An 18,282-nucleotide genomic window follows, 5' to 3' on the forward strand; every position below is an offset into this window, starting at 1 on the left:
ACATTCAGTTCCCAGTCTTGGTCACCATGTAGCCACATCTCCATAATGGCAATTGAATCATACCCATTTACTTCTATTGGTGCCTTCAAATCATTGACGTTTTTGCGAACGCTGCGTGCGTTCAGATAAGTGCCTTAACTTTGTCTTTTTAACATTATTACATATTCTCATCCTATTTAATGCTTGCCTTTCGCTTTGTTTAGCTTACAACTTCTCCAATTTTTGTTATCAGTTTTGCTTCCCTCCAACCTGAGCTTCCTCTCAGGTTCCCAACCCCTGCCAATCTAGTTTAAACTCTTCCCAAAGGCACTAACAACTCTCCCTGAGAGGATGTTAGTTCCAGCCCCCTAAGATGCAACCCTGTCCGCGTTGTACAGGTCCCACCTGCTCCAGAGCTGGTCCCAATGCTTCAGAAGTCAAATGCACCCCCCACACATCAATTCACAAGTCATGTGTTCAATTGCTCAAACCTCTCTTTTTCACTCATTGACGGGATGTGGGCAGCACTAATCCAGGCAAGTGCCTTGTAGATGGTAAGCAGGAGAGTCGGGAGGTGAGTTCCTCGCTGCAAGATTCTTAGCATCTGGACTGCTCTTGTAGCCACAGTATTTATATGGCGCTTCCAGTTCAGTTTCTGGTCAATGGTAACCCCCAGGATGTTGATATTCCTATGCTCACTAGCACGTGGCACTTGGAGTAATCCTGAGATTACTGCTTTTGAGGTCCTACTTTTTAATTTCATAACTCCCTAAAATCTGCTTTTCAAGACCTCAACCCTCTTCCTACCTGTGTCATTGGTACCAATGTGGACCACAACCTCTTGCTGTTCACCTCCCCCCAAAAGAATGTCCTGCAGCTGCTCTTGACATCTGTGACCCTGGCACCAAGGAGGCCACATGTCACCCTGGAGTCACATCTATGGCCACAGAAACGCCTTTCTGTTCTCTTAATTAATAATTCCCCTATCACTATTGCTCTCCCACTTTCTTTCTTGTCTCTTGTGCAGCTGAGTCACCCGTGGTGCCACAGACTTGGCTGTTGTTGCTTTCCTCTGAGGAACTACTGCCCTCACCAGTATCCAAAATGGAAAATTGGTTAACAAGCAAGATCGACTCCGGGGACACCTGCACTACCTGCCTGGTCCTCTTAGTCTGCCGGCCGTCACCCATTTCCCCTCTGCCTGCATGTTCCTAACCTGCGGCGTGACCTTCTCCCTAAACATGCTATCCACGTAGTTCTCTGCTTTGCGGAAGTACTACAGTGACTCCAGCCACCGCTTCATTTCTGAAACCTGGAGCTCAAACTTCTGCAGCCAGTGACTGCAGATGTGTTTGTCTAGGACACATGGTGAATACGTGACTTCCCACATTCCACAGAATGCACACTCCACTTAGCTGAGCGGCCCTGCCATACCTTAATTTTTCCAACTATTATGAGTAGAATAACTTACCAGTTACTCACCAAGCAGCTTCTTCCCCTGTACCGAAGTTGGAACCAAATATTGGAGGCTGAGAAAGGTAGACCTAGATGCTGCTGATTCCCCCAGGTCCTCCTTTTGCCCGCTTTCGTTGATAGTGACTATCCTGTATGTATGGCTCCGAGCTCTGGTCTCAACTGCAAGTGGAAACATCTTCTCTATGCCTACCCTATCAAACCCTTTCGTATTCTTAAAATCCTCTATCAGGTCACCCCCTCAGCCTTCTGTTTTCTTGAGAAAAGAGCTCTATCCTGTTACTGGTAGCTATAAACACTCAGTTCTGATATTACAGTTAATCTTCTTTGCACCTTCTCTAGGATCTCTATACCTTGATGTAATGCAGAGATCAGAACTTTCAAAGTACCCTGTGTGGACTAACCAAGCTTCCATGCATGTTTTACACAACTTTCTGCTTCTCAGTTCTGTCCTTCTTGAAGCGAACCCCAGTGCTCTGTTTGTCTTTTTTAAATGGTCTTATTAACCTACGTCAGTACTTTTTCTGATTGGTGTAGCTGTATCCCCAGATTTCATTTTCCTCTACCTCATTTAGACACTCCTTATTTTTTCTACCAAAATGTACCACCCCACACTTAATATACTGAGAAGTCCTTGTGTTTATTGCACAGCCATTCTACATGTTTATTATTGTAATCCTGTTCTTTATCGCAGTCCTCCTCTGGATGAATGATACCACCTCCTTCCCGCCTCAATTTTGTGTTGAATGCAAATTTTGAAATTTGATTTCCAATTTCTGAGTCCAAATAGTTTGTCAATGGTAAATAACAGTGCCCACATCACTGACCCCTGTGAAAGACCACTTCGCACCTTTTGCAAGTCTGAGTAACTAAATACCTTGGACCTGTATTTTCTGTTATATGTTTTTCAGCAAGTTTATAGGGATAGGCTACTCTCTAGTTTTGACGTTAAGTCAATTTAGCGTCACCACAGAGCGTGAGGATAGAGATTAGGAGAAATTTATTTTATGTATGGGGTGATTTGACACTAGGTTGATGAACCGGTGACCATTGTTTCTACTAAAAGGAAAATAGATATTTGAAGCAGAGGAAGATGTAGGCTATGTGGAGGGCAGTGGATTTAGATTTGGATTGCACTAGAAAAGAGCTGACACGGATGTAATAGGCTGAATGGGGACCTCCTGTGCTGTAAATGTCTCTGGTTCAATGATGCTCCACAAATAGTTTTCTGTTATGCTCTCAACAAGCAGGTTGGGAATTGCAAGTTCAGTTGATCATGTTTGCAAGCATTCTGTACTGGGATACTATCTTTTCACCTCAGTAATTTAAAAGAAATACAATAGCTGTATGCTAATAATTAAGCACATGAGGCCCTCTGTGTGCATTTTATTTGCCATCTTTATTTTTTTCAAACAAGAATTGGCTCTCAAGCACGTATCCATGGGGTCTACTTTGCTGGAATTATCTTAATCAAAATTGTGTCAAGCGTGTGTGCGTATAAATATATATATATATATATATTTATTTATTTTTAGAAAAAGCTATTTTCTCGGAATAATATAAGACATTATACAATAAACTGGCCTTACTTTGTGGTGTCCTGCAAGAAACAAAAGAAGTGGAAGTATCTTTACTCAACACCCCGCCCCCCCACCCAACTTCCTATTGCAAGCAGAGGAGATGCAACACCTATCCTTTTAACTTCTCCCTTCTCACCATCCAAGACCTGAAACACCCCTTTCCAGGTGAAACAGCGACAGTTGTACTTGTTTTAATTGAGTATACTCTACATTGGGGAAACCAAAAGCAGATTGGGTGACTGCTTTGTAGAACACCTCTTCCGTCTGGTCACCTGTCATTTTAATTCCCCACTTCGCTTCCACTCTGATATTTCTGTCCTTGGCTTCTTGCAGTGTTCTAATGAAACTAACTATAAGCTCAAAAAGCAGCACTCCTTCTTTCGAATATGCATTTTACAGACCCAACATTGAGTTTAGCAATTTGTATTAGCATTTTGGAAATTTAGATTGTAGCCTTCCTGTTCTTTTTCTTTGCTGATTTTGTTTTTTCCCTCTTCTCGTTTTTGATTTTGGACAGCAGATGTTTGTAAAGCTGTCTCCTTTAGATTCACACCTCCTCTAGGCAGTTCTTTCTTTCACAAAATACTGCAGAAGTTGGAAATCTGAAATATAAACAGAAAATTCTGGAAACACTCAGGTTAGGCAGCATCTCTAAAGAGGGAAACAGAGTTAATATTTCAGGTCGATGACCTTTCATCAGAACTTTTTGTTTCTTTATTTGTCTCAGTACCACTCCCTTTGGTCTTGCAGCATGAACCTTTCTGTCACTTCCTTCCTTCTACCCTATCACACACCTTTTTTGTTCTTTTTCTCACCACTTTCTCATGCATAAAACCTTCATTTCTAATTTTTCCCCACGTTCTGATGAAAGGTTGAAATGTTAACTGTTTTTGCCTGATCTGAGTATTTCCAGCATTTTGTTTTATTTCAAATGTCCAGCATCTACAGTATTTTGCATCTGGAAATGTGAGGTGGTGATAAGAATAGATGCTTTCATTTGCCAATATTCCTAATGCAGTATAAACCTTAACATGTACAATATTGTGCTTTCCTAAGCTGTTTACTAAAGGTGTATTTAATTTTTGACAGCACTGTTTTATAGAAAACTGTGGAGAGATTAAAGAAGGGGATGACTGGTGTCTAGCTCCTGCTGATGGATCAGGGGACGCATATCCAGACTTTCCTGAAGATATTGATGGAGATATGAATGATGTAAGTAATGTATGGTTTCTCTGCCCTCTTTCAAGTGGTTTAGCTGGGGAAGCTGTGTAACTAACTTGTTTTTCTTTAAAAGTACACTGGGGTTTCAACGGATCTTGGCACCCCTCGTGTATCTCATTTAAGTGGCTATTTTTCATGTGCAAGTTTAGATTGACAACACTGAAAGTTTATTTGGCGGGAGTATGGAGAAGCATCAAATTCATGTCTGGTCATACTCTTGCACAATATCATGTAGGGTCCCTAGCTGACAATTGTGAATAGGAGCCTTATCTCCCCTTTTATTCAAGGGGCACTGAGACCCAGTTAAGTGTCCTCATTGATACCTATTGATGCACAAGGAGAATTTACATCCCTTTGTTACCGTTGCATGTATAAATTTGTTGCATAAGACAAAGAGGAATCCATTTCATTTCTTATTATAAAGTGGTCTAGTAGTAGTGAATTGGTTGTAATCTTTAACCAGAAAGTTGTGGCCTAGATGCTGAGCCTGCCTATGCTAAATAACAAAAAAAAAATTAAATCACAGAGCTGCCTGCCCTCAAATGTCAAGAGTTAAGAAAGGAAGGGCAGATGACCTTGTCTTCCCATTTAAGTTGTGCCCTTGGGCAACCACAGTGTGGTATTGAAAGTAGTTGAGGAGAAGATGCCTGGTGTTTATGTAGTTTTTGTAGTTTTTCTGACTGGCATGACCAAGCTTTTTAAATTGCAGATTTTGGAATAGACTGCAGGAATAAGGTAAAATAAGTAAAAATGCTACATTACTACTGTTATGTCTTGTGGTACCCAGAAGTTTGAAATAATCACACTTGCATTCGATGAAGCTCCAGCATTTATTTCTCAGATCATACCATTTGCTGCAGACTGATAGTAATACTGTTAGTTTGATACCCAGACTGCCCAGTAGTGCATTAGTGAGTGATGTGGCATCCTGGATACTGACCTATACGCTCTTAAAGAATATTGGAATCCTATAACAATATAACATTACTCCTTTAAAAAAAAATTGCCTCCCTCTACCATATGACTGTTCCAATCATTAACTTTTTTTGATATTATGTCTAAACTAATGAAGATTAACAATCGACTGTTAGAATAAATTGAACATCTTAAGAGCCTGTTATAGCTTGTTTTCTGAAAAATTATTCATGGTATTGGTTAAGTGGTAGGATGTTGTGTCTCCATCTTGTGGAATTGGCCCTCGTCGTTCTGTGATGAGTTGGCACACAGCACTGGTGATGTGTGTGTGTTGCTGCTGGTGTTATAGGAGTCATACTTGATATTGCTGATGTTGTCACTTGCTGATGGTGATATTGATGTTGCTCTGTTTGGTGATGCTGTTTTGTCTTGCTTGTTAGTGATGTTGCTGATCTTGTTGATGAACTTTTCTGCTTTTCCACCTCGGGTGTAGGTCAAATATGGACTCAGTTCCTTCCCATTTGCTTAGTGGTTTCAACTTTGATGACGTGTGATCATGGAGGCTTGGTTTCCAGCTTCTCTGTATTGAATTCTAAACAGTTTGTCCTCTCAACAGCTCAGGCAAGGATTTGTTATGCTTGTTGAAGTGTTGACCACCTTCTACCTGTGCATCAGTGAGTTGTTGTCTTTCTTCCTCCTGGTCAATTGGAGGATGTACCTTGCTTGGCAAAGTTGTTTTGTACTTTCTATCATTGAGTGGCTCTGCAGGCGATTTCATGTCTGCCTTGAGAAGTATACCTTGGAGCGACAATAAGGCAAAGTTTGGATCTTCCTTGCCCCTTGGCTTATTGTCCATGAGGATTCTCTTGGCTGTTTGAATGTGTCTTTCTATGAAACAGTGTTCCCTTGAATGATGTGATGGTGAAGTGATGATGTTGAACCTATACTGTTTAGCAACTTCCTTAAACTTTCTGGAGGTTATATGAGTTTCGTTATCACATATTATTCTTTGAGGAATCCCTTGCTCAACAAACAGAACTCTTACTGCTGGGATGATTGTTGTGTCTCTCAAATCTTTCACATTGCTGATGATGGAACTCTTGAGTAAAAGTCTGCTATTATGAGATTCCAGTCTTGATTTTGCGTGAATAAATCAGCTCGCACAGTATGCCATGGTCTGGACAGTACCTCACTTGCAATCACTTCCTCTTTCTGTGTGTATTTGTATACTTCTGGCACACACTGCGTGTAGATACCATTCTTTTAATGTCTTAGTAGATGCTTTCCTTATCCAGTACACAATTGATCTTATGCGTCTCCATTCTCATGTGGCCTTCATGTATCTACTGCAGAAGTTCTCCGTATATTGTTTTGGTTACATTGATTCTAGCAGAACACCATCTTCTAGTGACATGCCATCTCGGATTGACCAATACTGCCGTATTGCTAGCTGTGTTTGTTGCACCTTATCGAGCCATCCTTGGATCAATTGTGAGAGAGCATTGAGCCATAGAAAAGTTACAGCATAGAAGGAGGCTATTTGGCCCATCCTGTCCATGCCAGCCCAAGGACACCCAGATGCCCTTTCTAATCCCACCTTCCTGCACCCGGCTCATAGCCCTGCAGTTTACAGCACTTAAGATGCAGATCCGGGTACTTTTTAAAAGAGTTTAGAGTTTCTGCCTCTACCACCAACTTGGGCAGCGAATTCTAGACACCCACTATCCTCTGCGTAAAAAAGTTCTTCTTCATGTCCCCCCTACACCTTTTGGCACTTATCTTGAATCTATGTCCCCTGGTTCTAGAATTCTCCAACAAGGGAAACAATTTTATCCTGTCCACTCTATCTATTCCCCTCATAATTTTGTACACCTCAATCAAGTCTCCTCTCAGCCTTCTATATTCTAAGGAAAATAACCCCAACCTGTTCAATCTCTCCTCATAGCTACACTTTTCTAACCCTGGCAACATTCTTGTAAACCTCCTCTGCACTCTCTCCAGAGCTATTAAGTCCTTCCTGTAATTTGGTGACCAGAATGCACATAATACTCCAGTTGTGGCCTCACCAGTGTTTTATACAATTCCAACATTATATCCTTACTTTTATATTCTATACCTCTGCCAATGAAGGAGAGCATTCCATATGCCTTCTTTACAACCTTGTCTACTTGAACTGCTGCCTTCAGGGACCTGTGTACTTGTACGCCAAGATCTCTCACTTCATCTACCCCTCTTAGTAAATTCCCATTTATTGTGTAATCCCTGTAACTGTTTGACCTCCCTAAATGTATGATCTTACACTTCTCCATGTTAAAATCCATCTGCCACTTTACTGCCCACTCCACCAACCCATCTATATCATTTTGGAGATTATGGCTATCCACTACTCGGCCAATCTTTGTGTCATCTGCAAATTTCCCAATCGTGCCCCCTACGTTCACGTCCAAATTGTTAATATATAACACAAACAGCAAGGGTCCCAACACCGAGCCCTGTGGAACACCACTTGAGACAACTTTCCATTCGCAAGGGCATCCATCGACCACTACCCTTTGTTTCCTGTTACAAAGCCAACCTTTTATCCAGTTTGCCATATTACCCTGAATCCCATGGGCTTTTAATTTCCTGACCATTCTGCCATGTGGGACCTTGTCAAATGCCTTGCTAAAATCCATGTACACAACATCCACTGCACTACCTTCATCAACCCTTCTTGTCACTTCCTCAAAGAATTCAGTCAAATTTGTGAGGCAAGACCTTCCTTTAACAAATCCATGCTGACCATCCCTGACTAGTCCATGCCTTTCCACATGACAGTTAATCCTATCTCTCAGGATTGATTCTACTAATTTGCTCACCACCGATGTAAGACTAACTGGCCTATAATTGTTTGCCATTTCCTTTGATCCCTTTTTAAACAATGGAACTACGTTTGCATTTCTCCAGTCCTCTGGTACTTCCCCTGTATCTAGTGAAGATTGGAAAATCATCCTCCGAGCATCTGCTATCTCCTCCCTGACTTCCTTCAGCAGCCTCAGAAACAATCCATCTGGCCCTGGTGACTTATCAACTTTCAAGGATTTCAACCCTTCGAGTATTTGCTCTCTCTTTATGACTATCCTGTCCAATATCTCGCAGGGTTCCTCCTGGACTACTATATCTACATCTGTAACTCTTAGCCTTTGTTGGTTTCATCTCTAATTTGACTCCATTTCGGTGGTGTTACATTCACTAGGTGATGGATCTTTACACTTAGATGTTTTATCTCAAATTTCTCATGAAGTGGCAGATGAGATAGGGAATCTGTCAGCACCATTTCTCTTCCTGGTTTTTATTTCAGAGTGAAATCATAATTCTGAAGCCTCAAGAGTAACCTCTGCAGTCTTGCTGGTATTCTAGTGGACAGTGATCACTCACCACTATGAAATTTCTCCCATAATGCGTAGAATTTCCCACATCCATATATGACTGCCAAAAGCTCTTTTTCTATGGAGGTATAACTGGTTCTCAGCTGATTTTAGAGCTTTTGATGCGAATGCTACTAGTTTTCTCTCTTGTACCAGGGACGCTCCCAATCCTTTTTTGTAGAATAAGCTACTTGTAGAGTGCCAGGTTTCTCTCTGTTGTAGTATAACAGACTTGTCTCCTTGCATACTACTACTTTGAGTTTGCTGAATCTCCTATGTGACTTTGACCACTGGTACTAAACATCCTCTTTCATCAGATCTTGCAGGTTTGCTGCGTGTTTTGATGTGTGAAGTATGAACAAACTCATGTACTGGATCAAACCAAGGAAACTTCTCAGCTCTTGTCTCTTGGAGCTTCCATCTCCAAGATAGGTGTGACTTTTTAAGGACTCTGCTTGACTCGGCCAGGTGTCCACGGCATTCTGAAGAAGTTGCATTCTGTCACCTTCGCAATGCATTTGTCTGCATTTAGCTTGATCTCTCCATGGCTTCTTCTACGCTGTATATCTAGTTATTATCGGCTATGCTGACTGCTCCTTTGCATCCCTTGTATGACTCTTCTACTTTCTGATGGAACATATCCTGGCTCACTTTGAGGCCAAAAGGTAGACATAGGAATTTGTACCATCCAAAAATGTTGAATGTTGTCAACAGCGAAGATTCCTTATCAAGCTTCTTGTTCCAGTAGCTGTTTCTGGCATCAAGTTTACTGAAAGCTTTTGCCCCTGCCAGTGCTGGTGTGAGCTCTTCCTGTGTTGAAAAGGCTAATGATTCCTCTTTATTGCTTGATTAACATCTTTGGGATCAAGACAAATCTGTAGCCATCCATTTGGCTTCTCTCTCACAACGATGGAATTTACCCAATCTGTTGGCTCTGTAACTCTGGCAGTCACTTTGTTTTATTCCATCTCTTGGAGCACTCTTTCAAGCTTTCCTTTTAGTTCTATTGGTTTATTACGTGAGGGATGAATCACTGGTTCCTCCCCTGGATCAATAATGATGTGATACACAAAATCTTAAAAGCATGTCTCATCAAAACACTCTGGATGCGTTTAGAGCAGATCTTTCATGCTTCTTATCAGAGGGCATTTTTCAATGGGTGTGCTACCTTCAACCCTCAGTGACACCTCCTTCATCTCATGGTTTACTGAGATCAGCTCTAGCTCTTCACAACTCTAGAATAGCAGGACCATCTAGTTTTAGTGATGTAGAATGTGCTCTTAATACCTTTTCCTTTGGTATGATGTTGCTCTGTTTTGGAGCATCCTTCTTTGGGTAACCATTTTCTTTCAAATTTTCAGGAAAGATCTACTGGTTTGGCCTTAGTTGGGATGATATTCTGCGCTCCAGTATCAAGCTTCAGCTTTAGATTTGTGGTGTGGGCTTACTTCTTACCTTCTTACTGATCTGAATGGTTGTGCGAATTTCTTTTCACTGGGAACTGTCCAGACATTTCATGCCGTTCTAAATTTTCTATGTCCATTGTACTCATCGTCATCCTTCAGGGGATGAACGTTTTGGTTTCTTTCGCCTCCCATTTGCCCTGTTGCTCTGTTGCCACCTGACCATCTTTTTCTTTGTTCTGCACATCTTTTCCGAGTGTTTGGGCTTTCTACCAGCTCTGTCATTTGATGCATATGTGGGACATTTCCTTCTGTCTGTGGACTGTGGTGGTCCATAGCTCTTGCAAATCTTTCACTTTGTCTAATGTGCCTTCTTTTGTTACTGTTTCACTGCATCGATCCTCATGCATTTCCTTTGACTTTATTGAAGACTAGCCGTTTGGGTGGTCAGTGCCTTTATCTGTCTATTTGAGGTTTCATGTGCTCTGGAAGTGTCTACAGCCTGCGAGATTGCGAGCTTGTCCTTTCCAACTAGAACATTTTGTATTTCCGGGTGTGCAGAGCCCTAAAGGAGCTGATCTACCAGCCTTTCATCTGTAAGCTTAAACTTACACTTGCTGGCTACGTTTATAAATCACATTAAGAAATTGTCAACGGGTTCACCTGGTTCTTGCCTTGCTTTGAAATTCATACTGGCGGATCTGATGGTTTGACTTTGTCTGGAGATGTATGCTAAATTTTATCTGGGTTTTTTTTACTGTCATCCTCACTCATCTAGCTACTAACGGATGTAGCTGACCCTTACCCCTTTGCTAGTGGCTTTTAGAAAATTACTGAATGTCGATCTGCACTTTGTTAAACTCCTCAAGTGCCTCTACAATATCATCAGCCTCCCAATTCATCATGCATTGGAACTGGTGGCCATTTTGCTTTTGCACAATTCACTCAGCTTTTCTCTCTCTCGCTCTCTGGCACTGATTTGGGTTGATTTTTCTCAATCTAATTCTGCATTTATTTAATTTATAATGCTTTGGTTTTACTCTCAACCATCTGCTGCCATCATCATGCAGTTCCCAGAAGTTTGAAATAATCATACTTTTAAACTCGAATGCTGGAACTTTATGGAATGTGTTTCTCAGATCACACCGTGTGCAGCAGACTGATACATTGTTCACTCAATACCCAGATTATAGTGCAGTCGTAAGTGATGTGGCACCCCTGGATACTTATGTATACATATGCATGAATATATAGTTTCTAAATCATATTGGAATAATATAACAAGATAACAACTGCTGTGTAATTATTCCTTTAATATACTGAATCACCGTTCGATTTATTGAAACAAATGATAGCTTTGTTCACCATAGCACACATTGTTCTGTACAGGTTCAGTACATTGAGTGTTAGAACCAAGTTGACATCGTTACTTAAGTAATGAGGTTTACTGTACAACAATTGCAGAGTGTACAAAAGAGTTGCATTTATTTTGAATTCTAACAGTACAGTATATTCAGCTCAAGAACTAGGTGCAGGACGCTTAAGTCAGGCATTTTTTGGGAATGCTGACCCTACTGGCTGCAACGTGTTAAATTTTAGGGCTTCATTCTTGGTGTTAGGTGTTTAGATACACAATAGAAAGCTATATATAGTAAACAAGTGCTACTTACATTTTACCAAAGATGATCAATAATTAGGTTGGTTCCCATTGTTGAAATTGGGCATGGACCTGCAGGCTACCAGTGGAAAAAGTGGTGCAAAGTTAAGTGGATTGAGATGTGTAGGAGCTATTTAACTTGGATGGTGGTACCATATTCTGTAGAAAATAACTGGTGAAACCCACACTCCTTGAGGATTTTGTTGGCAAGGCAGCCAGGCCTTCTATTCCACGGTTGCCTTGACCTTTGCCAGAAGTGATCCAGCCGTTTAAAGTTGCTGAAAGGGTTACAAAGGTGAAAAATAAGTGAACTTCAAATAAGTTATTTGAAATTGTAGTACCATGTGAGCTTTCCTTCTGTGCGATACACTGATTACCTTTAATGTATTTTCATTGACTGACAAAGCATTTATTTTAATATTTCTGCTTAAACAGGTGGATACAATTGTACGGATTGCAGAAGACTTAAAGAACCTTGGGAATAACTTCTTTAAATCCCAGAACTGGATAATGGCAGACAAGAAATACACCAAGGCTTTAAGGTAGTTGTGGATCCAGTGATGACTCTTGACGAGTGACGAAGCCTTGAAAGGGTGTTGTACTGGCAGCAGCTACTGTCTTCCCCCGGAGGCGCTGCCATTTCATAGGCTCAGTGGATGGGACTTTCGTCCCTGGGGCGCTTAATCACGGGAAGGCCCATCGCTAGCCTGGCAAGTGTTGAGTGGCACTTAATTTGGTGAACCTTCCCTAAAAGAGGTGATGTGGGGCTCCCGCCCAGCTGGACCTCCGTCACATCCATTAACTCCAGCCCCTTGTTTCTCATTATATGTACCACCTTCTATATTGGAAATTTGATTGCATGACTTGCAGCCCATCTGTTTCGAGTTATTGTGTATATCCAAATCATGCACCTTTGTTGTACTTCAGGCATATACGTGCAAATTCTGTGTAGTGTTTACCTGATTACCTCAAATCTTATATAAATCAGCAATGACTCACAATTTTCCGTTAGAAAGGTGCAAATCGAAAGCAAGAACAAAAGCTATCAGTTAAAATGTGCAAAACAACAAAAGCTGCTAATCAAAATGCATAAAAAGAACTAATACTTAGACAGTGTCTAATAAAGTAGCTGGCAAGGAGGAGAATGTGAACCAATGAAGTCACTCAGAATAGTTTCTGAAACTCTTTGCTAAATTCAGGAGGGAGTTTATAATGGTGAAGATTCTAACATAAGAAAAACATAGTTCATTTTATCATTAAGTATAACTATATGGTTAATTTTCTGTTGAAGGAGCAGTGTCCAAATGGGAGGAGGGAGAAGGGGTGAGGGGAAGAATATCGAGAGAGAGAGAGAGAGAGAGAGAGAGGAAGTGGATGGGGAGTGGAGTGTATGGGGAGGGGGCCTGTAGGGATGGGGAAAGACTAGGTGGATGAGAGATGGGGAGGTTGTGTGGATGAGGCGAGGGTTATGGTGAGTGAGATGGGGATGGAGAGGAGGAGGGAGAGGGGTATTGGGAGAAGGGGATGGGAATGAGAGAGTTGAGGAATGGGAAGAGGGGATGGGAGTGAGAGAGTTGGGGAATGGGGAGGGATGTACCACGAGTAGGGGATTTCGGGTTTTGGGCAAGAAATGGAGAATGTGAGGAAGAAATTTTTTACGTAGCGAGTGGCAATGACCTGGAACTTGCTATTCACAAGGGTGGTGGAAGCAGAGGCAATCAGTGATTTCAATGGGAAATTGAATGGGCATTTGAAGGAAATGAACTAGAAGGGCTACGGGAATGGGGCGAGGGAATGCGACTGATTGCGTTGTTCCATGGAGAGCATAGACTTGATAGGCCAAATGTTCTCCTGTGTTCAAAGTAAATGACTTATTGTTCCAGAATTTGATGCATTTTTGTTTTGATGCATTTTTGTTTTTATGCATAAATGGTGCAGCAACTTCAGGTGAAGAACAGATGCAACTCATATCCAAAAGTTGGTGTCAGTTATGCCGCTCCACTATTAACTTCATAAAAATGGCACCTTATCCTTAGCTTCCCTGTAGTTTCAGAACCTGCTGTATTTGCCTATTAAACTTACCACAGAAAGTTCAAGTCTTGCCATTTCAAGTGTGAGTACACTTGTAACAATGTGGTAAGTATTAATGACTGCAAATCAATCTCTCTTGCACGGAAATTAAACTATTAGAAGAGTGGGCTCTCATTCATTCAGGTTTTAAATTTTAAAATTGTCAAATTTTACAGTTAACTTTCTTCTTTTGTGTTTTTCTTCTCTTAATATAATCTTTATTTCCCTTTATGCACTTGATTTGATATTCAATTATAATTCACCCTCCTCAGACCTTTGTTTATTTCACAATCCTCCAACCTGATTTAAAATAAAATATATATTTATTCATGGAATGTGAGCATCGCTGGCAAGACCGTTCTTTAAACCCACCATTAATTGCCCAATAAAAGGGCAATGAACTGCCTCCTTGAACTGGTGCAGTCCATGTGGTGAAGGTACTTCAGAATGCTGATGGGTAGGGAATTTCAGGATTTTGACCCAAAGATTAACAATATATTTCCGAACTGGATGGTGTGTGACTTGCAGGGGAACTCTCTCTCTCTCTCTCCCCCTTCCCCATCTCTCTCTCTCTCTCTCTCTCTCTCTCTCTGTCCCTCTTTTCCCAACCTGCGGACATAAAATGTTTGGAGTTTACCTGTGGCATTTGAATGTAAACTCAATATAGTGTGGAGATTTAAGTGTATAATTTACATCCTTAGATTTCCTCATGAACCATATAAACCACAGTAGTCTCATGAATAGCCTTTAGCCATTGCTGAGTCAGTGGGTGGCTGAAGTTCATCTCAATATTTACTGGGGAAGGAGTTGAAGATCAGCAAGATCCTCATTATTGTTCACTATCCATTGATGATGCTTGAAGTTTTCACGTGCAAATGTTAGGATGAGTACAGGATCAAATTTGGTTGTAATGTCCCTGTGAATGAATAGTTTCTTTTACACTGAGTTTAGGCTCACAATTTGCTATTTCGGTAAGGTATCACGTGGCGCCTGTTGAATTGTACCCATCTCCCCCCTCCAACCCCCAACCCTGCAGCAGGTATAGACAGTGAGTGAATTGTCTGAGGGTGGGATTGGGTGCAGAATAATGGGGCATAGCACTGCAGAAATTGGGTTAAACAGAGAAAGAGTTGGAGTATTGGAGAAAATCATAACCAACTCGTTTTAAATGCTGACAGCTACTTGGGGTGTGAGGAATTTTAATTTGCCAGTGTTGTTATTTGATTTTGATAATGCTTCATGCCAAGCGCTCTGGTCTTGAATTTATATTTTTATCTTGAAAAACCAAGGTTTTAAACTTTTAAAATATTCTCTTTAAGATACGCAGCTACTTTAAGAGATGAAATTGATGATGAATCAACAGAGAAGTTGGACTCGGTTAAAAGCCTAGAATCTATTTTGTTAAGTTGTAATCTGAATATTGCTGCATGCAAGCTGAAGCTGTCTGACTGGAATGCTGCTATTGAAAGCTGTGACGAGGTTGGTGTCCGATATTTAATTACAAGTGCAAAGCTTTATCTTAATGCACCCAAGTGAAGTCATTGCTAACATGTTTGGATATTTTACAATGGTCTAGACCAAGATCGAATGGCTCAAAATAACCAGTGTTTTTTCAGAATCCAATTTGGGATTTTTAGGGATACGGAATAAGAAATTCTATTTTATAATGCATGACTTATTAGCAAAATTTACGCCTTGAATCTGTGGAACTCCATGATATTTCAAAATAGTGTAGGAATTTTCAATGGAAGAGTTGAGTTATTTATATTTTATTTGTTTCATATGATAACATTTTAGGACTTCTATCTGTATGGTCCAGAAACATACTTGTTTTGAATTACATTATGATTTTGGACAGATTTGGCTTATAAATGCCACTTCCCAGGGATAGAACATTGTTTTCCACTTTACGTGAAAAGCCATTTAGAATAAGAAAAGCTATTAGAATAAAAAAACAAAAATCCTACAAATGCTGAATGGTTTTCATGAGAACTGTACATATTTGAAATGAACAACATTAATTTGGCTGAACTAAGGGGTGAAAATACACACAAAGAGCAAGTATGAGTATTTTTGTTTTGGGGGAAAAAGCAGGCATTTGAATAGCTGAAATGATAGTAACCGGTGATGATAGGAATAACACAATTAAGTAAAGGGATATGAGAGGTAAAATTGAGGTAGTGGTGGTGGGTTCAGTTGTGTGTTCAGTGGTGGTGGCTGGTTCTGACGAAAGGCTTTCAGCTTGAAACATTGACTGATTTTTACAGATGCTGCCTGACCTGAGTTTTTGAAGCATTTTCATCTTTTATTCCTGTTGCTGGGTCTTGGAGAAATATGAATTAGATTTCCTTTCCCTGTTTTTACTACTACTGAAAAGCAAAATATTTAGCAAATATTGTTGGGAACAGATCTCACATCTAACATAATTTCTTTCTTTAATAGGCTCTTGAAATTAATCAGTCAAACACAAAGGCGCTTTACAGAAGGGCTCAAGCCTGGCAAGCAAAGAAGGATTATGATCAGGCACTGGTACTGTAGCATCATAAATTCTTGTGATTTGGTGTATCATCCTTTAATACTCTAACATCAAATTAACAAAGGATGCTGAAGAACTGGAATAAATCCATGACAGAGTTGGGAAGGTGGAATGAGTAATTTAAATTTTTATGTTTAAACAGGATGATCTTAAGAAAGCTCAGGAAATTACACCTGAAGACAAAGGTAAGTTGTAAAATTGCATACAATACATACAAGAATAACTGGTAAAATAACATGGGGATCTCCTTAGCTCACAAGTATTAAGCCTGCTTCCTTTTTACATTCTTGCAGCTATAAGCAATGAAATACTCCGAGTGAAACAAAAGAAAAAGGAACAGAAAGAGAAAGAAAAGGCAACTTATGCAAAAATGTTTGCTTGATAAGTTGATTTTATTTCCAGCTGCTAAACAGCCCTTTGGGCTGCTGTTTTGTCTTAATCATCTGAGGACAGTGTTGGGTTGTTTGTTTGGATATGTGGTCTGTTTTACAGACAAGTGCACATGGTTTAAATAAAAATCATAGAGACTAGAGGGTAGACAATTGCTGCAACTCAGCTGTGCTGCTGACACCTTATTTGCAAGATGTCTTGCAATGGAGCTGTTAAAGATATCAGCTATTAAAATAAAATAAAGGATAAAGGTCTGATCTGTTTTTCCCTGCAAGATATATTGATGTTTCTATTTATAGATTTCTTCAGTTAATAAACATGGCAGAAGCAATATATGAAAGAAGTAATACTATATGTGTGAATCACTTGTCTTTGAAGAACTTTTTTTAAAGTAGCTTCCTACTATGTCTTTATTTTTAATTCTAAGATCCTGATGGTCTGCAAAGGGTTACAATACATATGGCTCATAAGCAAAACCTACTGTGGTTATTTAGTTCATATGTTTACTGTATTTAAAATTTATACCTATCGTATGTTTTTTCATATCGACACAGAACTTGTCCAGGAGTTGATTTTATCCAATTTAGTTGTAGATTGAATGGAAGGTGATTAAAGGTGAATAGCAATTCAGTTTCAACATCCCAGTTATGCTTCGAATACAACCGGGAAAATTACCCTTTTATTGAAAACTGACTTTACACTCTGCTCTTGCAGCTTTTCATTGGTCAGCTTTACTGCTTTTGAAGATGACATTATCTTCGATATTGATCCAGTTGCTTCTCAACTCCTTTAACTTTTTATTTTTCTCTCTTTCTGCAAAAGCACAAAATAAGAAGCCCATAAAACACATTGCAATAATCAGAGGAACACTGAGTGAGGTATTGTACTCTATCCACATTTCAGCAAAGACAATATTTTATTTGGTCGGTACAAAGGGTTTAGTGAGGTGTAAAATTTTATATCAAACTATTCTTTATTTGCAGGTATTGTAGTTGATGTACAATCCATTCAAACTTGTACTTATTATCCATAACAGCTGATGTCTATATCTTTATGGCAGACTGGAATTTAGGCCATTTTTTTTAAGACTATTTCTAAAGTCAAGTTAAGCTCATGTAGGTTGCAATTTCTTAAATGCAAACGGAGCACCAGTTGAAGCTGATGTGTGTTTTGCCCTCTAGTCTGATGTGTATTGTTTACGAGAAGTTGAAAAATGTTCAATACTGATTACCATGAACTCATTGTTTAGAAGTCTGACCAATATATCAGCTAATACGATATATTCATAAATGAATAAATTTTGTCCTTTCAATAAAAGACTTGCTAAGTGTAGAATTTTATTTTGAAGTTTAAGTACTCCATTGAAGGGTAATTTTTATTTCGCTACATTTGTGCATGTTATCTTAAAACAACTCCCTCAGTAATTGACTATCTTCACTCTTGTATCCAGTAGAAACTTGTTCCCCACAGCCAGCACCATGCACTAAGTGATGATTTGACATTGAAATTGACAGTGAGCCAAAGAATATTAGGAGGGATGTTTAAAACCCAGGCCCATTGCTGAATAAAGCGTTTAACTGCACCAACCAGTGGGTTTGAAAGAAAAATAAATTTCCAACCCATTTTGAAAGTATTTTTATTTTACAGGCAA

General features: G+C 39.9%; 1 protein-coding gene across 1 annotated transcript in view; it reads left to right on the forward strand.

The window, feature by feature from the left end:
- The window catches only part of ppid (peptidylprolyl isomerase D), a 35,701-nt gene extending 18,574 nt beyond the window's left edge, over positions 1 to 17,127 (forward strand). The window contains exons 5-10 of the mRNA XM_078540478.1: positions 4,122 to 4,244; positions 12,071 to 12,177; positions 15,025 to 15,184; positions 16,148 to 16,234; positions 16,384 to 16,426; positions 16,535 to 17,127. Coding sequence (XP_078396604.1) covers positions 4,122 to 4,244; positions 12,071 to 12,177; positions 15,025 to 15,184; positions 16,148 to 16,234; positions 16,384 to 16,426; positions 16,535 to 16,623 — 609 coding nt within the window. The 3' untranslated portion in view covers positions 16,624 to 17,127. The remainder of the gene's footprint in view (positions 1 to 4,121; positions 4,245 to 12,070; positions 12,178 to 15,024; positions 15,185 to 16,147; positions 16,235 to 16,383; positions 16,427 to 16,534) is intronic.
- The last annotated feature ends 1,155 nt before the right edge of the window (positions 17,128 to 18,282 follow it).

This window comes from Cetorhinus maximus, chromosome 1 (genome assembly GCF_964194155.1).
Source record: "Cetorhinus maximus chromosome 1, sCetMax3.hap1.1, whole genome shotgun sequence".
NCBI lineage: Eukaryota > Metazoa > Chordata > Chondrichthyes > Lamniformes > Cetorhinidae > Cetorhinus > Cetorhinus maximus.